This window comes from Ylistrum balloti, unplaced genomic scaffold (assembly GCF_031769215.1).
Source record: "Ylistrum balloti isolate Yb309-2 unplaced genomic scaffold, AGI_CSIRO_Ybal_v1 Utg369698, whole genome shotgun sequence".
NCBI lineage: Eukaryota > Metazoa > Mollusca > Bivalvia > Pectinida > Pectinidae > Ylistrum > Ylistrum balloti.
Genome location: NW_026781930.1, coordinates 233592 through 255708, shown reverse-complemented (window position 1 = coordinate 255708; position 22117 = coordinate 233592). Strand labels below are relative to the sequence as shown.

The 22117-nt window shown below is 34.6% G+C and overlaps 1 protein-coding gene across 2 annotated transcripts; it reads right to left on the bottom strand.

Annotated features, from left to right (window-relative positions):
- Window positions 1-2639: 2639 nt before the first annotated feature.
- On the bottom strand, window positions 2640-8131 carry LOC132565161 (uncharacterized). 2 transcript variants are annotated; one of them, XM_060229780.1, is made up of 6 exons: window positions 8056-8131; window positions 6484-6679; window positions 5876-5968; window positions 5209-5358; window positions 4640-4689; window positions 2640-3860 (listed from the first exon to the last, which is right to left on the bottom strand). In XM_060229780.1, exons 2-6 carry the CDS (start codon window positions 6656-6658, stop codon window positions 3774-3776), a joined length of 555 nt encoding a protein of 184 aa, XP_060085763.1. In that variant the 5' UTR covers window positions 6659-6679; window positions 8056-8131; the 3' UTR covers window positions 2640-3773. The 2 variants fall into 2 exon arrangements, with proteins under 2 accessions (XP_060085763.1, XP_060085762.1); XM_060229779.1 differs by lacking the exon at window positions 8056-8131 and adding an exon at window positions 7823-7908.
- Between the last annotated feature and the right edge of the window lie 13986 nt (window positions 8132-22117).

The following is a 22117-nucleotide window of genomic DNA, read 5'->3' as shown; positions in this document are numbered from 1 at the left end:
TTATCATAAGTTCAGAATAAATTCTAAAGCAGAATTTGTTGCATATTCTGCGGAACAAATCACTGTCTTTATATACATTCCCTGTCAGAATGAACGCGATCGGATTACGGTGTACCATATTGATTTTATTTTCAATGTTAAGCCATTCAGTCGTCGCCAAACATACATTCACTCGAAAATACCAACTTCAACATCATAGTATGGTTTCATACTGAATCATTGTACAACCGTATGTTTAACAAAACCCAGACATAAAGGCCGATTTATTTACCTGTATTATTGTTTTTTTATATTCTCAACTCACTTATCAACATTGTGAAATTACAATTTCGAAAACTAATATATGTGATCTAGTGTTATTTTTCTTTTTTGCTTTTTTTTTCTAGCTTCTTGATTTTAGTATCTATCCATAAATCGTAAAACGGATTGAAATTAATTCAATATTTTTCTTCCTTGTGTAGTTTTAATAAACTGTGAAGTTAGTCCGTATTATATAATATGAAGGGGCGATAAAAATCAGCATCAGGGCATGAGGAGATAAAATCAATAACATGATCTTATGAAACAAAAATAAACAACAGGGCCTGATGAGACAAAATTCAACAACAGGGTCCGCGGAGACAAAAATCAACAACATAATCCTATGAGATAAATGTTAACTTAGTAGATATAAAAAATCAACACGAAAAAAACCATCTACCTTGCACAAGAACGTAACTGCAGTTAAAGGAAATGATGAGACACAAAATCTTAACCAGTGTAAATTTGTTAGTAGATTTTATACATTTATTTACCATACGCTATAGCCGTCAAGCAAAGTAATCCTATACCTAAATTATTCGTCATATGCAGTGTATTATATAGAGGTTCTACAACGAGTGGCAGTTGATTATCATCGTTATCTAACTCGAGTTAGTTAATTTTCAAATTTAGAAAAGACACTCGGCAAAGCCTCGTGTCTTTTCAAAATTTGAAAATTAACTAACGAGAGTTTGATAACGATGATAATCAACTGCCACGAGTTGTAGAACTTTTTTCTACCATAACCTTTTAACGTCAACATATACATATTGTGTACAACATTGTTTCGCCCCCATTGACACTTTCGCGTAAGAATACATCGTAGGTTGTCTGATTGGCTCATTAATATGCAAAAAGAGACAAAATCGCTAATTTTGAAGCAAATTACTTATTTATTCAGTAACCTTGTTTAGAAACATCCCGTAACATTAGTTCATTGAAACACGTTTCAAAATTACACAAATTGCTAATCTTTAAAAAATAGATAATTTGGAACTAGATTTTAATGCGGATAGAGTAGTGCTTCTTCGCGGGAAAATGTGAATGCAGACACGATAAAGATAGCGTGTAATTTCGAGAACTTCTAATCACTTTCATCAGAACTGTACATCACCATGGGTCTTTTTCGAGAGAAATATTTATTATTGTGAAAGTTGATGTTTATTGTGCCTCCATACACTGGACCATCGATGTTATTGTCGGAAATGGGGCGGGGTTCAGCGGTAGGCTTAGTTGAGACAGTGACGATAGGGTCAGGGGAAATGTCAAACCTGTATCTTGTTTCCGAAACGACCTTGCCCGTCTCCATGATGGGCAGCAGACGATGAAAACAATCGCACGTGGCGAAAGTAATTCGGGGTCACAGATCATGGCTGGGTCAAATGTCAATGCCTCGTCCAATAGATTTGGCTATCACCAATAATACACATGTGTATTATGCGTATGAATAAGCCATGAATATCGTGTTTAATGGATAGGCTGGGCGTGTGATAACATACGCAGGTTATGGTAGAAAACATGTTTATAAAAATTATCATGAAAATTGTACGATTATGATAAAAACACGACACAAATGTATTAACAAAAAACGTTTTATTATGAATTACAAGCAATTGACAAAATTTAGCTTAACCTCATAAATACTTACTCCTGTTTCATTCTGTTGCGAACTACATGTATATCAATATGTATGTGGCGTTTGAAATGTCAACTTCTTTTAGTCTGTATCAAAATCAAAACCTACACTATCAGATTGAAGACTTTTTATAATTAAGACCTGATAACCTGTTTCTTGAATTCGACAAATATAAAATCTTTCGGACAGTCAACCTTTGTATTCAGACAGTGGATACGAATGCAGAAATTAATGATAATACATTAACATAAATATTTATATAAATTTATCTTAGGTACTGACACAGCAGATAAGTGATGTGCTTAATATGTATCATGAGTTACCACTTAAAACGGCTTCGGGACCATTGAGTGAAAAGTTATATGAATTAAAAACAATAAATAGAATTTCAGTACAAGTGTTCACAATGAATACTTATGGGACGATTATTATAAACATTAAAGAAGTGAAAGACACGTCAGAAACATTGAGATTCTCATAGAATACGTTGGTGCGAAATAAAACATAATATATCCTCTACCTGTATTATAAATATTCCTATGACGGTATGGTATAATGTCAAAGTTATGTCACAAAAAGGTGGACGTTTTAAATAAGAATATTGAAAATTAAAGTGAATTGAGTTGAATAATTTTTTATTTATGTATTCAACAATATATATATACACACATCATTATTTATAAATATTAACTGATATGTTTCAACAGAATAATTACGTCAACTCACATAAATGCCACCAAAACACATAACAAATTATATCGTGGTATATAATGATGTTCATTATATATTTATTGTCAGTATCATGCACCCGAATATAGCTTACAAAAACTTACACAAATGTAAAGGTCAAATCGTGGATCACAATTAATATATATTATATACAAAAAACGATATCAAACAACATTAGTATTGCAAAATAAACATTAAAATTCTAATCTATTTGAAAATGACAACAAAGAAATCATGAAATGACAATATCAGTGTACCATACACACGTTAAATACATAGCAAGTTCACAGTATCACATCAGAGCGTAAGCCTGGAATGTGTTATGTTAAAGTCAACAATGACAATCGATCTCGATTTAGATTAGTATCAGTATTTTAACGACATACAAGTAATGAAAATATCGTTGTTTTTGAAATTTGTAACTTTAAGCAATGTATTGTAACTGACATTTTATTTCAGTTTGAGGAAACAAAAAATGATCTGGACTATTGAGAGATTCCAAACTGTACTTACAGAGCATGAACACGTATAAAACATACACGTGTACGGCCTAGGATTGATGTGATAACATCCATCTCTGGCTTAGACAACTTTAACGGGAATCAAAATTAGACAAGGTCGTGCAAAAGGATTATAAAAATATAGTACAAGTGTTCCTGATATACTTTAAGGCGCATAATTCCGTACATTAGATATACAGATTATATCATACAGTAGTATGGTAATCACAATAGTTTACGACGAAGGTCAGACACCCGGCCCTATAAAACGTTTAATAAGCGACCCTCGTCTGAGTCGGCATTCAAGTGATAAATGTCGATAGAAAACGATTCTTTTCACATGGAACATGTCTTCTTATGAGCTCAATTCTCAGTATAATAACGGAACTTCCAACATGTAATTTTTTGTTCAGGATCAAACATGTTTTGTGCAATACAATGGAAATCAGTTACCTGTCAGAATACGAAATTTCCAGTTTTGGCAAAGTAATCGTTTGTATAACATCATAAAACATTTCTAGTTCGAAAAGCAAACAGAAAGCGTGTCACCAACTGGTTCACATTATAATGACGTCATGTGTTGACAGATCTTTCCAACTCCAACAAGGTCAAGTTTGGACAGTGATGTCCGCTTTCAGACACAGAAACATCTCCTTCTTCTCGTTATAAACGACGATAGTGATAATAAACTCACCCTGTAAGGAGAAACAATGACATGAGGATATGTAACATTGATAAAGCTTTTCTTCATACTCTGCTGAACAACAATTTTAAATACCACTGTAAGCCATGTTGTTGAGGATATACCCAGAAACATGAACTACATTCAATGCATATTTCCAACGAATTTATATACATGTATAATAAAATCCCTTTGTCCGGATTGAAAGTTCCAACTATCGGAGAAGGGGTGCTGTCAATTAGGCAACTCCAGACTTTTATAGTTCTTCATCGTTTTCTAATTTAACATCTTACATGTAAACCTCTATCATTGTCACATGATTTGTAATTTCATTGTGTGAATCTATCCGTATATACCGGTATTTAATTGCTATCTTTGGTAAATAAAATCAAATGTACAAATAAACACGTTTCAGTATATGTATGTTTACAAACTCCATATATATATTTAGTAGTAATTAAAACTGAATCACACAGATATTTGTGTTCTTACTCTTCAGTGGTTATAGGAGGAGGAAGGAGGAGGGGGGGTGGGGGGGGTCATGTGGAAATCATGAAATTGAAGCGTGATATATTAAAATCGGTCTAAACAAATAAACAAGTAGAGGTGCAGAGACACGATTTTATAAACACACACTCTAGTTTTACGTTATTGTTAAGCACAATGTAAGCATACGTGTACATCTTTTGACAAAAATAATCACTTAAATAGCATTTGAAAAGGACCACACCTACGTCTTAGTCGGAGTTTATGCCCGTAAGGAACCTTTAGTAAAAGCTACATGTCACTTACCTCAGGAAAGGTAGGTACTTGTGTTTTCGTTATATACGTCTTTAATGTGTCTGAGAAAGTAAAGAAATCAAGGTACATTTTTAACCTGTAAACAACGTTAAAAATAAATGTCAAAATACAGTTCATATTGAATGGTATTATGTAAGGCCTGTCCGATTGTGTGAAATGAGATACACCAGTAATTCGAGGAATGTTCCATGCGGTTTTATAGCAACTTGTGTTGGCGCCTAAAACTGTGAAATTATGGTGGAGAATTACAACCATTTTGGTGTTGGAATAATTGTAAGGTAGTTATTGTTCCTGATTAATGTGAATTGGATGATCGTTTGCGACCAGACAGGTATTCGGTATTCATTTTTTAAACCTGTATGGTTTACAGTGACGATGCCCTGCCTCTGCAATATAGGGGCATATCTCATTAATAAAAAACATCAATAAAATATACAGAAACGAGCATTCCAACTTCAAAAATGAAGCCACAGATAAGAATGTATCGTGTAAAAATGTTGAGAAGAATATCCCCAAAAAAGACATGTAATCTGTAGGCGTGTATCAGAATTTATCCTTACCGTTTGTCTTAACGGGGCAGCTGAGATTTTTAAAACCAAAACTTTGGAGACTCTGGCATCCACCCGTCCTGTTCACTTGAAATATGGGCGTGTCTGGTGCCATTTTATCAGTAGCATTGAGAAAAACCTGACCCAAGTCGAGATCGACCGCTGAAAAGAGAAATACAGATTATGTATTGGCTGTGGGAAGGTTTACATCTAGGTTACACTTCACAGTAAGGGCTTTCTCTCCTAATTCACCATACCTGTGTTTATGCCAAGTGCACAACACAAATGGACTTAACGTTTTGTCATGAAGCTGAACAAATCTTGCTAAATGTAACATTCTTTTCGAAATGTTTGAATTGGTCTTTCGTAAGTAACTCGCCTCTAACTTAACTCTTTATCTGTCAGCTCGTGTTGTAGTGACTGTGATCTAATTATGTACTTATTAGTACCACTATAATTACATGTAATACTATTCATTTGTCCATCCTAGGGAGAAGGTGGATACATATAGGCTTTAATCTGTTGCCGTATACCCAATTAATTTGTTCCATAAAATCTTTGTGATAACTTGACAATCTACGATATGAACACACCCAGTACTGATGTATGCAAAACACAACGTCTTAGAATACAACGAAATCTTATGGAAACTCGACAACAAATTACAAATTAAACCCACTGGCCAACATATCCAGATTTACTGTCAACTGCTTTGAAGAAGGATGCAAGATCTTTGGGGACCAGCTGAAGTCCATCTTATTAGCCGCCGGTCCTGAAACGAAGTACAGTGATAAAGTATATAACAATTCAATTGACTTCATCATTTACGCTGACACATGTTCAACTCTTGCTGGATAATCAATAAACCTATATGCACGATATATTCAAATTTAAAGAAAAACACCAACCATTCTATAGTTTTAAGCCGAAAAAAACAGACAACAATGTTTTTCTTTTGTCTTCCATGAACGCTTTAGGAGAAAAGAATAGAATGGAATATTTTTTATTGAAGAGTTTTCATCACCACTGGGCAAGAAATTACACATCCATGTGTTATACAATGGAATTATTATATTATTATCTAAGTTGGTGATTAAACAGATGAGGTGAATAATCGAAACGACAGATCGTAAAAACATCAAAATATAATGACAGAGAAAATATTTCAAAAATACAGAAAATAAAATATACAACTATATTACATAACTACATGAATACGGTTATATCGATTTCTTGATAATCTTTTCACATTATAAGATCAGATGTAACACTACCATCAATACTTACCACAGTTTACAGCATGCCCACTGTCCTTAATACTGAACTTAACATTGTCACCTCTGTTGTTTCCAGCTTTCACGTATAAGGTATTATCTCGTGAATGTGTTTTGAGCGAGACGCTGCCAGCAAATGAGTATAACACTGACACCAAGACTACCTGGTAAAACCACACTGGGGTCATCCTTTGTTGTTTCGTTGTTGTCTGTCAATGTATCAAAAACGGCAGGTGTGTAAATGTACATCTGTTATTACCAAAAGGGTATAAACAATCCCAAATATGGATCATAGTTGAAGTTCGGAGTTTTGGGAATTAGTTACTGCTTTAAGAAACCAATGCATTATTCAAATGCAGTGTCATTTCCAATAGAAACAAATGCAAATGTACTTATAAAGTAAGATTTGTAATCGAATTGAATTAATCTAAACATTTGCAACAAAAAGGGGCGCCATCTTTTAACATGACCCATTAGCCAGCGTGGCACTGTATATACATGTATTCGTATACAAAATATTCAATTATGAAATCTAACTTTGTGATAAAATGACAAAATATTTCACTGACACTTTTTCTCCATTGACTACAGTGTATATGTGTTAGGTCAGCACGAATTTTCCTGTATACCGTTTTTTAGTCACACTATACCGTATAATGATAAGTAATGGATGATCAAGTTCGTACTATATTCACTGTTTGTGTAAAAATCCACAATGTTGCATTGGTCATTGGGCCATGCCTAATAAATATGACACCCTTTTTGTTGTAAATGTTTAAAACAACTTTATATGTTTCATTTTTATGTTTTACTTTTATGTGAGAAACTAATTTATAAAGATCTCTATAATGCACGAGTACACGTATTACCCATATACCGAGCTGTGCCCAACCAAGCGATGTGTAGTTGAGAAATTGTACAAAAGACACACAAGTGACCAGCACCTTTTAATACAAATTTAGATTCAGATCCAGTAGAGCCAAAGGAGGAATTCAATGGCACCACACAGCTGTTTCGTCCTTCTAGGACTCGCCGGTGAAGCTAAGAGTCCAAATTTTGAAGCCTAGGAGGCAACTAGCGTAAATCCAAAGTGATCGAAAGAAAAGCCAAAATCTAGACGGAGAAGTTACACGTCCCTTGTTCAACCATATCTAAGTATGTAAATTTCTATGAACGTACATGTAGAGTATACAGTAAGTATACACACGACATCCGCCAGGCTACATTGTAGGCTGCACGAGTCATATACACAATTTATAAAGACTATGCCTCGATATTTACTCATTTATCGTGTTTAAGAGGAAAAACAGAATAAAAAGATATCACAGTGAACATATGTGCAAATTACTTACAAAATCGTGCATAGTGTTACACGTAGGAACCCGAGAAAGACACAGTGTTACACGCAGGAACCCGAGAAAGACACAGTGTTACACACCGGAACTAGAAATGGCACGGTGTAAACATGCCGGAACCCGAGAATGACCCATATACTTTAAGAAATACCAGAATTAAGTCATTGATTAAAGTTCGTTGGTTGTATAAGTCGTGTTGTATACAGGTTGTCATTTAATATTATACTCACGATAAGCGTACAACTTTCTCTGCTTTCTTTTCGATAGCGTTAACGCAGGTTGCGCTACTAGCAGGATATCATTTCCGTCTTTTGTTGAAAACGAAACTAGCATTATCGAACTTAATAAGTTAGAGTTATCCCCCGTGTCACGTAGAAACGCGAACCTTTCAATTTGACGGTTAGCACTAACAGACTAGTTCAAAAATAAACATCTTTTATTCCAATCCCAGAAATAGTGTAACATTCTCTGCAGCCGGCTGATTAAAATTAATGACATTCCTCCTGGTATGTCGAGCATATGTAGACAGTTCACTCCACCATCGTTACAACACATTTCAAACAGTTTATAGGGCACGTGGAAGTCACCCTGCTATACCGAAAACAATACCAATTTCCAATGGTTTACCATAATATTTCGTTTGCAGCGGATCAATTCTCAATTGTTTGTTTTATCTTGACAAAGAGTGATCAAGAACTTCCTCTCCGTGTGTTGGTTGGACTTTAAGAGCGCGTGTGTTTATTAATAGAACAGTAAATATGATATGTCATCACTTCTGATATTAAACAAGGTGCGTGTACCCAAATAGAAACACTGAGAAAAAAGGGGATAAAACAGGCTCAGCATATTCTGTCGAAAGTCATGACTTTACAGAACAAATGAGACTTAAGTGTATATTTTGAACCACATCATAATGATTACTCATACTTCTAGTGTAAATATGGAAATGAAGACAGGCGTTGTTGTGCACAGTAATACACCGATCGACGTTATGTAACATATTGTTCACGGCATGTTAGCGTAAACGTACACATGTACAACAAAACATCCTTGTGTTTTATAATTATTTGAAACATAGAGTATGGTCTGTGACATATCTAGTGTGAATGCGGCATTGATATGGTCTGTGTTCTTTGCAAAACCAAAAAATAAAATTGAAAGCAACTTAAAAGCATTTATCAGCAGATATTTTCATATGCGATCATTGAACGTTTGCTCGCTTATTAGTGAATCATAGATATGTTGCAAATATCATTTTGATAACTTCATCTTTTAATCTTTCATTCTTTCAATGTATGTAAAATATCAGAGGTCTACATGTATAGAGACCTTTCATAATTCATGTATCATACTTAATGTTTCGATTTTTCTCCCTTCTTATAACATTCTTGTAATTGACAAAGTTGGTAAAAAGTTTATCTCCTGACACATATACATGTACATGTATATGGTTGCTGCTGAATGTGATGAGTTGAAAAGCTGCTCTAAATAGATCAGTCTGGTCATTATTGATGTATACCTTGTCCTAAAGTGGGAAATTCAGTTATATCATATGCATCAAATTCATAATACTATAATGTGCATGAATTAATATAGATGTGATATTATAGATATAGAGGTAGATTATCTGCCTCCATACATTATGTATCCTATTACCTGGTACAGGTAGAAGTGAAGATAAGGGGGAGATAATCAGTTAGAGTCAATATCTGGTACCGGTTTAGCGTGTAATATGTAAAAAAAATGCATTATAATGAAAACTTATTCATGTTTTTTTAAAAATAATTACTTGTATATATATATCAGTATGATGTAAAGATGAAAGTTAATGACTACATTGTCTTACCAAGACATTGTTTTATTGCTTTCAGATTCGTGGAATGAAGGAAAGTGCTTCATTGGACATACAAACAAGTGTTTGTGATTTTCTCTTTAACAATCCTGGGTGGCATTTCAAAACATTCATGATATGGCTTTCACCAATGGAACTAATTCTTCCTCTTTTGAGAATTACTTCTTATTTTGTCCACCTTGACAGTAAGGATGTCTCCTGACTGTGGCACTGTATCTAAGTATGGTCACAATGTGACTGGATTGACCGTCAAATGACATCCAACAATCATATGGCTCAGTTCATAATCATTGACAGTTTTTTTTATATTAAAGTTTGTCTTTAATATGATTGTTTACTGCAAATTGCAGTTTGGATTGAGATGAATTACTTATACTTGAAGTTGAAAATAAAATTCAAACATTTTTGTATTTGCATTCAATGTTTTGTTACATGTCTGAGTCATGTATATGTGTTCGTTTTCAAATATCAATTTCAAATATTAAAAAAAAAAAAAAAAAAAATCCCATCAAATTAAACAAAGATTCACCATACACAGAATATAAAGTTATATCTAATCTTAATCGTGCAAAGATTTTATTTATTGGCATTTTTATTTGCCTGATATTTGATAGTGCATGCTTTCAATGTCGTAAATAATATTTTGGAAATGCTTAATTTTAATATCTAATAGTTCTTCAGGGCTTATGAGTCATGCTCTTTATATACAAGAAAGCATAAAATTCTTGTTTCTTTTAAATGGCTTTATCTCTACTGCAAATTAAAGCAACAACAACATTATGGCCAGAGACTTGGCTAGATGTAGGTCCCTGCATACATTTGAAAGGTTGGATTTTGTGTTTAAATTGTGTTGTTAATAAGTGATACAAGATCAATTTTACCTCATAACAAACACAAATATCCAATGAGTGATTGCTTATTTGTACATTACGACTATTTCAGTAGAAGAAATAATACTTTGTACATAACGTACAGTAGAATCTATTGCATATTAGTCTGAAGATTTTGGGGTCATTTTCAATACGAATAAAAAGAAAAACTAGTACTTCAGAATTCATTATTATTTACAGACAATAAATGATTTTGTAACTTAACAAAAGCAGCTCTAATGCCACGAAGAGCATATCCGGGTTTTCTGTCGGGCACCTTGCGTTTTTTGTGGCGCCCAGTGTAAACAAGATGGCGGAGACTACAACAGTGATGACTCCTCGATACAAAAATACTGAAGATACTGAGATATACTTAGATATTTTCTACACGGAAATGATTGTTAAAGATTTTAGAGTTTAACATGTAAGATAAGATTCTTTGGTTATGTTTTAAAAATGCCAAAAAGGACTAGAAAAATACCCGTCGCACGACCGTATGATTTGTGATAGTAACATTTATGACATTTTTTTGCCCACTTCGAAAGAGTCTTACAGAGAATTTTAGATGCTTTGTACAACAAATCAGTGTTGAATAAACAGTAAGATGTTGTTATTTTTACGTAATTAGTGCGAATTCCTGCATATTTTATCCCGAAGGGTTGACGGACACTTTTTCCGTAAAAGATATCAATTTGGGTACGGTATCGATTTGGAAATATTCCTGAAATAAGGTAAAGACTCTAAAGTTTTTTTATGATATCTTATTAGAAAACAAAGCTGTTCCCACAGGAAAAAAGAAATGGAATGAAATGTTTGATCTAGATGATTTAGTATGGGCGAAAAGTATAACATTCCTTTAAATGTTACTAAAATCACAAAACTTCAATAGTTCCATTACAGAGTTAACCATTATATCTAAACTACAAAACTCTTTTGTTTTCAAATCACGTATAGCTATTTCACCATCGTGTAATCTATGTAACTCTAAAATGAAACTATCACTACATTTCATGGGATTGTCAAGAAGTCCAGAGTCTACTTAATAGTCTTGAAATCCTGCTTGATGCGTTGTTTATTCTTTGATTGATATCACAGAAAAGTAATGAAAGCACAGGTGACAATGAAATACTTCTCATTATAAAACAGCTAATATACAGAACACGTTCTTTTAATCATTTCCTTAATATCAATGGACTGGTATCAAAAATAATAGATTATTATATACTCCAAAAACTTTTATATCTAATAGTAAGGGTGACATTGCAAAAGCGAACTTTGAAAGATATTGGAAAAAGTGGGAAAAATCACTGATTTGTAATTTAGATAGTGTACTTTCTGCTTTTCTTGTATCTTCTACAGTCAAAGCTGGTTTCTATATACACATGCGCATGTACATTTTAAGCAATGCTAGTCTACTGAGATTAGTATAGGAAGAAGTTTGTCTCTGATAGGTCATTCCAATCTCTCTCTCTCTCTCTCTCTCTCTCTCTCTCTCTCTCTCTCTCTCTCTCTGTATTTGTGGTATTTGTGTGTGTGTGTGTGTGTGTGGTGTGTGTGTATTTCTCCTTTATGTTCTTCTTTACAATTACATTGTATTTAGGGAAGGATGAGTTTATAGCTGATGGTTTGAATGTTTGTTTAGGATTATATATATGTATGTGTGTTATGCTTTTCCTAAACATACAGCTGTTTCCTCACTGAAAACTGAAGTTCCCAGGAAAAACCCACGTGGTCGGGCACGTACCTTTTCACATCTATTCTGTGAATCGAACACCGGTAGGCTAGGTGAAAGGCGAGTGCGTTACCCGACCATCCAACAGGTGTATTAAAATTGATCGGCGAATAAAAGAGTAATCTTTAAAATGATAATAATAAAAAGAAAAATATACTTTCAAGGTCACAAGGGTCAAATATGTTAAAATGTTTAGACAACTTCTTCTTAATAACCAAAAGGTCAAAGGTGCTGATATTGGGCAAGTAGCATAGTGGGATGAAGGGCTACTAAGTTTGTTAATATGAATGACCTTGGTCTGCTTTCAAGGTCACAGGGATCAAATATGCTAAATTTTGAAACGGCTTCTTAATAACCAAAAGGACCAGGGTGATGATATTAGACCTATAGCATGCTTGAATGAAGGACTACCAAGTTTCTTCATATTTTTAAAATTTCAAGGTAAAATATGTCAGAGTCTTTAAACGACATTGTCTCGATAACAAAAAGGTCAATGGTGCTGATATTGGGCTTGAACATATAAACCATGCTTGGATGAAGGGCTACAAAGTTTGTTTTGTTTATCTTGACCTACTGTCAAGGGCCTAGAGGTCAAATGTGTCAAAATTCGTAGACAACTTTTTCTTAATAACCAATAAGACCAGGGTCTTGATATTTAGCATTAGCAGGCTTTTTCAACAAGCAATATGTCCGGAGTAATTGCATTTGTGAAGTGCATGTATATGATTTTAAAGCCGAAAATGTTTTTATGAACTAACCAATGTCTTCTATGTAAGCTGTATCGTTGTCGAGCAATTTATTTTTAGGCCTGCTTTTTCTTTTTCATATGTAGGTCATTGTTTTAAGATGTGTTTATTGTATCATTACTGAATATCTATGCTGAAAGTAATACTGGCATTGATTTCTATAGAATCAAGAGCTGACTGGGATAAGTGTTACCTCTGTTCACTGTCAGTTACATCATCAATATATATATATGGGAACATACCTGTAACAAAACTCTAATTGGAAATAAGATATTTTCATATTATCAACGGAGCAAGAAACACACAATAGCTACAGTACGTGTACTATAAGGAAACATCATTAGATAGGTGTTATAGTTGTACGTTTATGTCCTTATAAACACAGGATCAGTGCTCGGACAGTACTATTAATGTTCACACCAGAAATTCAGTTTCAGTCAAATAAGACCACTCTTCTTATATACATGTATCTATATCAATACCAAATTAAGGGATGGTTTAACCTAAGCTTTTAGCTTGTAACCGAATCCACTTGGCATCTCTAATTATTCTCGTACTATTTCAATGTTGAATATTGATTAAAAGATTGTTTAAAATAAATTTTATCGTTGAAATGAAGTAATACTCCCAAATAATTAAATTCATCCTCATTTTCTAAAACATAATAATTTAAAAGGGCAAGAATTTCAATGCTATTGCTTTCAAAACGACATCACGTGATTTTTGGGAGACAATAACTTATTTGTATGTACAAGACATACAGTAAGTAGCATGTGCTTGATTGCTAACACTGATTCTCCATGGATAATAATGAATTCGCACGCACACTGATTAATCAACTCAAATATGTTACTTTAATTATTTTACTCTGACCCAAGAGTCTTTTTGAACTAAGTATGATTGGAGTAATGAATACATACATAAATGGAATGGATAATGCACTCGCTGACCCATTACATCTGTACATAAAACCGAAATGCAGGGAAAACATATTGAGCATTCAGATTGTTTCAATAAACAAAAGTATTCAAAAACGAAATATTTCAATTTCTATTCAAGTTTGACTCTATGGAGCAACCAAATTCAGCCTGTTTCATTTGTCCATGAATTTGAACATTAATATTGATCTGGAGGTATGAATACAGATTCTTTAAAGGGGAAGAACCATTACACATGTTTGATTCTCAGCTTTAAATAAAAGTCCCAGGTGTGTAGAATATAAATTGACAAAGAGAGATATTGTATATCACAAATATCAAATTAATTAAAATATGAAATTATGATATTTTTAGCAGAACTGATTTGTTTTCCATGTTTTGAGATATGCTCGAGACCTTGCAAATGTTGTCGTTTGCTGCAAACTTCCACTTTCTGAAAATAAAAAAAATACACAACAAGACCAAGAGCGTCCACTGAACGCTTGACTACGGTCTTGAGCAGAGGTTACTGCGAAAGGTCATAAAACTTACCCAGGGACATTTTAAAAATGGCTGTCGCCTAGATAGAAGCGTAGCGGAAGACGACTGTAGAACTCAGTAAAGACATTATTCTATCACGTAGATGTCGGTGAATTACCACAGCTACCACCACTGTCTCCGCAACAGCCGCCACCGCCACCGCCACCACTGTCTCCGCAATAGCCGCCACCGCCACCACCACTGTCTCCGCAACAGCCGCCACCGCCCCCACCACCAACACCTACAAATATCACCAATATACCAACTTCCATCCACCGCCGCTACTACCACTACCATCAACTCCACAAATTACTAACACCATCAACGCCATCACCACTTCAAATATCACAAGCCACTAACATCATCAAGAACCACCCACAGCATAAACAACCACAAAACATTAATCACCTACACAATCACCACCAATCACAAACCACCAACACCAACAGCATAGAACACCACTAACCATCAACATCACCATTAATCGCCAGCACAAAGCATTAAACAACACAGCCATTAAACTTCCAACACCACTGACTTTCAATAACCTACACCACTAAATCATCGACACAAACACAGAACACCACCAAATATCATCATTACCACCAATCATCAAACCAAACCATTAAACAACACCGCCATCAAACCACCAGCACAACTAACTATCAATAACAAACACCACTTAACCATCAACACCAACATAGAAACCACTAATTATCAACATCATCACCAACCATTAAACAACATCACAACAAAAACACCAACACCAACAATTAAACAACACCACCTACACAATTACCAACACCAGCAATTAAACAACACCACCATCAAACCACCAACACCACTAATCATTTATAAACCAACATCGCTATACTATCAACTCCAAGATAGAACACCCCCAACCATCAACACCACCATCAACCAACAACACCACTTACAGACGTACCTAAGATGACATGTACTTTACCTGTTTTCTCAGGTAAGATGGTTAATTCATATTCACCCAATGTATAGGTAAGTTTGAAATACCCTAGGTACGCCAGCAGATGTATAGATTTGTAATTAGTATTTATCCCGTAACAGACATTTCGTATTTTATGTATGTAAATTAGTATCACGGGAAAATTGATGGCCTACGGCAAAAACCGACGCGGAATTAAAAAAAAAGCGGTGCATACAGATAAGATCTTACAGCAACTCCTAACAATGACGAAAGTCTCGTTCCGAGCTCATTATTATTACATAATGACCAAATATTAAAAGACTGCTTCACATCAATTTATCATACTCATCTGTCTTGCGAAATTACTGCTGTAGTTGTAGCTGTAAACCTGATTTAAAAGTACACGAGATGTAATAAAACTGAAAAATTTAAACGTTATGTGGAGATTGATCTGTACATACCTTTGTAGTCAGAGACATGACAAACTGTAGAACAGTGAGATCTTATTTCAAATCACCAATCACGCTTAATCAGTACTTCGTAACATACAGATATATCAGATACTTTTGATTCAGCAATACAAGAGATTCAAGCCTTCGTTTAGAAGATAACAATACTCCTAAATCGATATCGATAAAATTGATTTAAATTTTAAGGTACACATATTTGATCAGAGGCCCCTTGGATGTTGCCTGCTACAAAGAAGTTACAAATCTTGTTGTGTACTTCTTATCATCATTCCAGGCTTCTGTACCATTATTGTATAATATGCAGTCTTAAAGTACATTGTGAATCTTCTACATCAGCCCCATATCTCGATCTGTTCCTACAACGAAACCGAAATGGAAAGCTTTTCAACAAGCTGTATGATAAACCTGATGATTTCCATTTCCCTATTGTGAATATTCCATTTCTGAATAGCAACAATCATGCCTCTACAACCTATGGTATTTCTTAGTCTAAGTTGATTCGATATTCTAAGGTCTTTCTCATCTCGTCAATAGATGGACAAACCCGTAACACAGGGTTTCCCTAGGTGTAGGTTGATGGAGAAATATTCTATTTCATTGTGCGAAAGGAATCTGAACGTGTTTGATGTTCGTTAGATTGCCCGTTGACCATTTCTGTATTCCTTGTTCTTATTTGAGAACGCAAATTACTTACTTGTATTGATCAAGGTTTACCTGGTGGGTGTCGTCGATGAAGCAGAATACGCTTACATCTCCGGAACACCATGTCTTATTTTCCTTGTTCTTTTTCTGGAGTCTCCGCGTTAATCTTTCATTTCTTCATATTTTGACCTAGTTTTATTGGATTTGAGTTTGGATGACGATTATGTTGACATGTGGTATTATCTTGTTGTTTATTGTATGGTGTAGTTAATGTGCATACTTATCTCAAATTTTTATTCCTTGTATTTTTATCTACTTAACATTTCCTGCATGCTATAGAAAAAAAACTTTATAAGTGCAGGTGACGGTACGTCAGCAGATGTATAGATTTGTAATTAGTATTTATCCCGTAACATACATAACTTTTTTTTGGTATGTAAATTTCTATCACGGAATAATTAATGTGGTACGACAAATACCTACGTGAAATTAAAAAAAACGCGGTGCATACAGATAAGATCTTACAGCAACTCCTAACAATGACGAAAGTCTCGCTCCGAGCTCATTATTATTACATAATGACCAAATATTAAAAGACTGCTTCACATCAATTTATCATACTCATCTGTCTTGAGAAGTAACTGCTGTAGTTAGTAATTAGAAATGTCAACTAAAAAGGAGCACTTATTGTCCTGATTTAAAAGTACACTAGATGTAATAATCTGCTGAAATATTTAGACGTTATGAGGAGATTGATCTGTACATACCGTTGTAGTCAGAGACATGACAAACTGTAGAACTGTGAGGTCTTATTTCAAATCACCAATCAGTACTTCGTAACATACCGATGTATCAGATACTTTTGATCAAGTAATACAGGAGATCCAAGCCTTCGTTTTGAAGATAAAAATATCCCTAAATCGATATTGATATAAATTGATTTAAATTTTAAGGTACACATGATCAGAGGCCCCTCGGATGTTGCCTGCTACAAAGAAGTTACAAATCTTTTATCATTGTTGTGTACTTCTTATCATCATTCCATGTGTCATTATTGTATAATATGCTGTCTTAAAGTACATTGTGACTCCTCTACATCAGCCCCATATCTCGATCTGTCCTACATAGAAACCGAAATGGACAGCTTTTCAACAATCTGTATGATAAACCTGATGATTTCCATTTCCCTATCGTGAGTGTTCCATTTCTGAATAGCAACAACCATGCCTCTACAACCTATGAAGTTGACATGTCGTAGTTGATTCGTTATTCTAGGGCCTGTCCCAGTTAATAGACGGACAAACCCGTAACACAGGGTTTCGCAAGGCGCTGGTTGAAGGAAATGATTAGTCGTCGTAGTCATCATAGTGATTTCATCAAGAAATATTCTATTTCGTTGAGCAATAAGAAGCTGGTCGTGTTTGGTGAAGACGCTTACTCCACCTTGCTGCTTATCGTTGAATAAGATTAATAGAGGGGGTGGGCGGTGGGGGGTGGGGGGTGGGGGATGGGGGGGGGGGGCGGTGGTGGTGGTGACTTTTGCAGATCGGAGATGTATCGATATAAACCTCTGCATGCCCAGTACTAGCAACATAAAATGGTTCTCTGAATCGATGGTTTTCGTCCGTGACTTCTATTGAGTGAACACTGAAGATACCAAAACGGAGCTGCTACATACATTGTAATGAAAATGTTGTTGCTTTATTTTCTCTCTCTTTGGTATCTTGTTTTTCTATCTTTGTTTATTTTCCACTCTTGATAAATTGGCACACGTCTGATGCAAGGACGACGTTATGCCCCGTTAAACGTCTAGTTCTGTTATCTATAGTTTCCGGGATGGCGGTGTTTACTTCCTCATGGAACAATGTTCTCCATAGTCTTGTGTAAAGCGGGAGTCGATATCGCGCGTGTTCCGACAATATACTGGCTATCATACCATAATGAAATACAAGTACTACGGCGGCTTCACTGACTGGTGTTGTAGTGGTTTTTGTTTGTTGTAACTGAACTATTGTAATTTTATTGATAGCGTTATCTATTGTACATCTCCATCGGGGTGGGAAGTTATTATCAAGTTGTCATAATCAGGATCGAATCTAAAATTGAGCTCGTCTTGCCGACTCCATCAAGGAGTATTGATCCGTGTTCTATTTCAATAAGCTTTACATAGTATTAAGATTTTATGGAGCATGTTGACACCCTCCCAGGCCATGGATCTAACTGCACGGTTTATTGGTAACTAATATCTTATCTTCAAAGACATTTGTAAAGAATCTTCTTCACTGAGGAGGGAAAAATATGATTGGTTAGGTGTTTTCTTTTACTTATCATTTTTTTTATTTTTTTTTATCAGCTGTAATTTCCACCTAATTTATTTGTTATGTGCATATGAGGCTGGACGTGTTTGCTGTTTGTTAATTTGCCTGTTGGTTCCGTTTTGAGAATATGACGAAATGAGAACTACCTTACCAGAATTTATATGGTGGATGTCGATGGAGCAGAGGACACTTACTCTTCCGGAACACCTGATGCTATTCTTTTTGTCCTAGTTTGGATATATGATCATACTGTTATGTTGCCAGTTCCTGAATGATATTAACTTTATTGATTTCGCTCATGAAAGTAGTGTCAGGTAGATTTTATATTGGTAAACATCTTACTATAGAGAAAATATGTTCAAACATTCCTCAATGTAACATACGAAATGTTGAAGAACAAACATCAAAACTTCGAGGAAAACGATTTTGGGATCCCCAATGTATTATAGAAGGAAACACCGTTTTTTCTATTTGTCCAATATCTGCATTTCAAAATGCGGCAAGTTATTTTAATCTAACACATATATTTATATATATCTGATTGAAAGTGTGTAGTGTAATCAGATACGAGGCTATGACAGGAACCAATAAAATATGAAAATATATGACTTTGCATGTTCACAAGTGAATGTCAACGGTGCGCAGCAGTGTATGGAATTAACAGTCTTTTCTTTAATTTTTCTGTGAATTTAGATAAGATTTACAATTATCCGCAAAGCAATAAACATTTTCTGATATATGTAATGATAATATATATAATGATTCATGGCTACTGTCATCAATTAAGTATTAAAACACACTTAAAAGATCGTCTTTCAGATACATATAATACAGCAAATTACGTCCGGTTATGACTCATAGCAATGACTTAAATGTATTTACCTCTGAAAGTCCTACATTTACTATAAAGGTTTGGAGACTGTTAAATAGCTCTAATGTCCTGAAACTATTAGGGGTACAGTACCTGGCACAGAATGTTGACACATTACGTTGGCGTGCTGATATATTATACCTTGACAGTCAAAAAATAAAATAAACGCAGAAAACATACACATATATTTTCAATAATACACTCTTAAATCAGAAACCATTTTCCAGTGTGTAAACATTTAAGATAAAACACATCTATAAGCATTTACTCGAGAATAACAACGGAACTATTCTTTATAGAATATCCACGTTCTACGCATATTCAGAAATTACCTCGGGCGTTCCGTCTCAATAAGTTAAATGTATTTCTAGTTCGTTTTAAAGGGTTTTGCTATGATTTCAAATTTTACTGAAAAAATGAACATCAATTACCAAAATAGCACACAATGTACCATGGTCAATCGTCATTTTTACACATGTATATTCCGAAAGCTAACTTTCAACTACGGACATACCTTACCCATTCATATATGTTGAAAAGCGAAGATAATCCTCGGTGCATATGATGTGATGAGCCATTCAACGTTAAATATTTTTTATTGGACTGCATTGACCTTCTTTCTCCTCGAGAATGTTTTATCGTAACATTGCGTGTCTAAAAACCCTATTTGAAACTGTTGAGATTTGTAGAAGTCTTGGTTACGTGAAAGATGTTGGTCTATAAGACGTACCATTTTAATCTTTTGTGTTAATATGCCCGTTTAAGATTTGTAGCATTTGTCTTTTACCGTTTGGTGTGTTTAATGTTATTTCCTTTTGGATCGCTGTATGTTTTACTGGTTGATGGCCCTAATGACCTTTTACGTGTTGACGGGCCGTTAAGTATGTCATAATAATAATAATGATATTAATAATAACAATAATAGTCAACAGCGGAAAGAACTCGTTACGTTTGGGTGAGAAATCTAATGATGCAACCGGTCACGTAAACATGCGACGCCATAGTGTTACTTTAACAGACTATGTTTACTATGTAAACAGTAATTTCGAAAACAGGCACCCCTTATCTCGGATAGTTTTGTTATTTGTACATAAATCAACCTCTTCAAACTGAATTCTGAACATTGTACCAGAAACACACAAGCGAACAGCACCATTCAATACAAAAAGCCTTATACGCTGTTTCGTTTTCAAGAACTCGTCTGTGATGTTAGGATCTATTTTCCAGTGGCCTCTTTCGAATTAGGGAATAGTGGGAGCGGGTATAAGCATTACGCTCTACCTGCACCATATAACAATGTCATTTGTGACACTGTTATTTTAAGCCCATTGTGTCCATACTTTTCATTTACAAACAAACGTTGCAGCAACCGAATAATGATAAGCTAAGAATTATTCCTTTTTCGACATGTTCTTGTTTGACCACTCGTTATAACCATTTCTACCTGTGCTCATAGTATTTAGTGATTTATACATCATCGAAAACGTCGAGCTTTGAGAGCTTTTTATAAAAGACCAAAATATCAATGAACTGGAGTGTGAAATTTATGATCGGATTCCGTGGATAACTATGCCATAAAATCGGTGAAAAGAGAGCATGTTGGGTTGGATTACCATTCTTAAACAAATAAACAGAATTAACATGTTAGGTATGTAATTGTGATTGCATATAAGGCATCCAATAACTGGTTCCTTGTTCGAAGAATTTTGATATATTCACTGCATATAGAAAGAGCGAGTCTTGGTCGATATACATTTGTACAAGGACGTCTTATCTGCAAATTATCCAATTTTTCCGACGAAACTCTGGCTATTCATACTGGTACATCGCTCTTGAGTATTGTGTGTATTAATGATGGTAATAATATGAACCTCCCTAGTTTATACTATATTCCTGATCTCATTTAAAATCCATACAAGCGTTTGATGGCTCGTCCAGTTTTTCAACCAAACCTTCATCAAAATATTTCAAATCAGGGTTACAGTTTTATTGTCTAATCAAGAGGACATTTGGCAACATTCAACACCCTCTTCTAAAAATGTTTCTCCAATTGGAGAATTTTATTTTTTCAATTTGTACACATCCCAATTCTAAACTGAATAAGCGCCTTCGTTCTCTCATTATCAAAGCGTTCTTTTCAAAGAAATGTGAATGGTGATACAAACATATGGTTTTGCACTTGTCTGATGCGTACTTCGTCGAACAAAAGCACATCCAAATCGGAGGACGAATCATAAAAATGAACGATTATTTGGTTTTACGATGTATTTGTCATATTTGGTGGAAAGATCTATAGTTTTGTAGCAGACTTTCAGCAACTAACTTCAAAGTCAAGAAACTACCCTTTGCAATCTCTCTGAGTTGTGAGACGTCTGTACAATAAACATGTTGC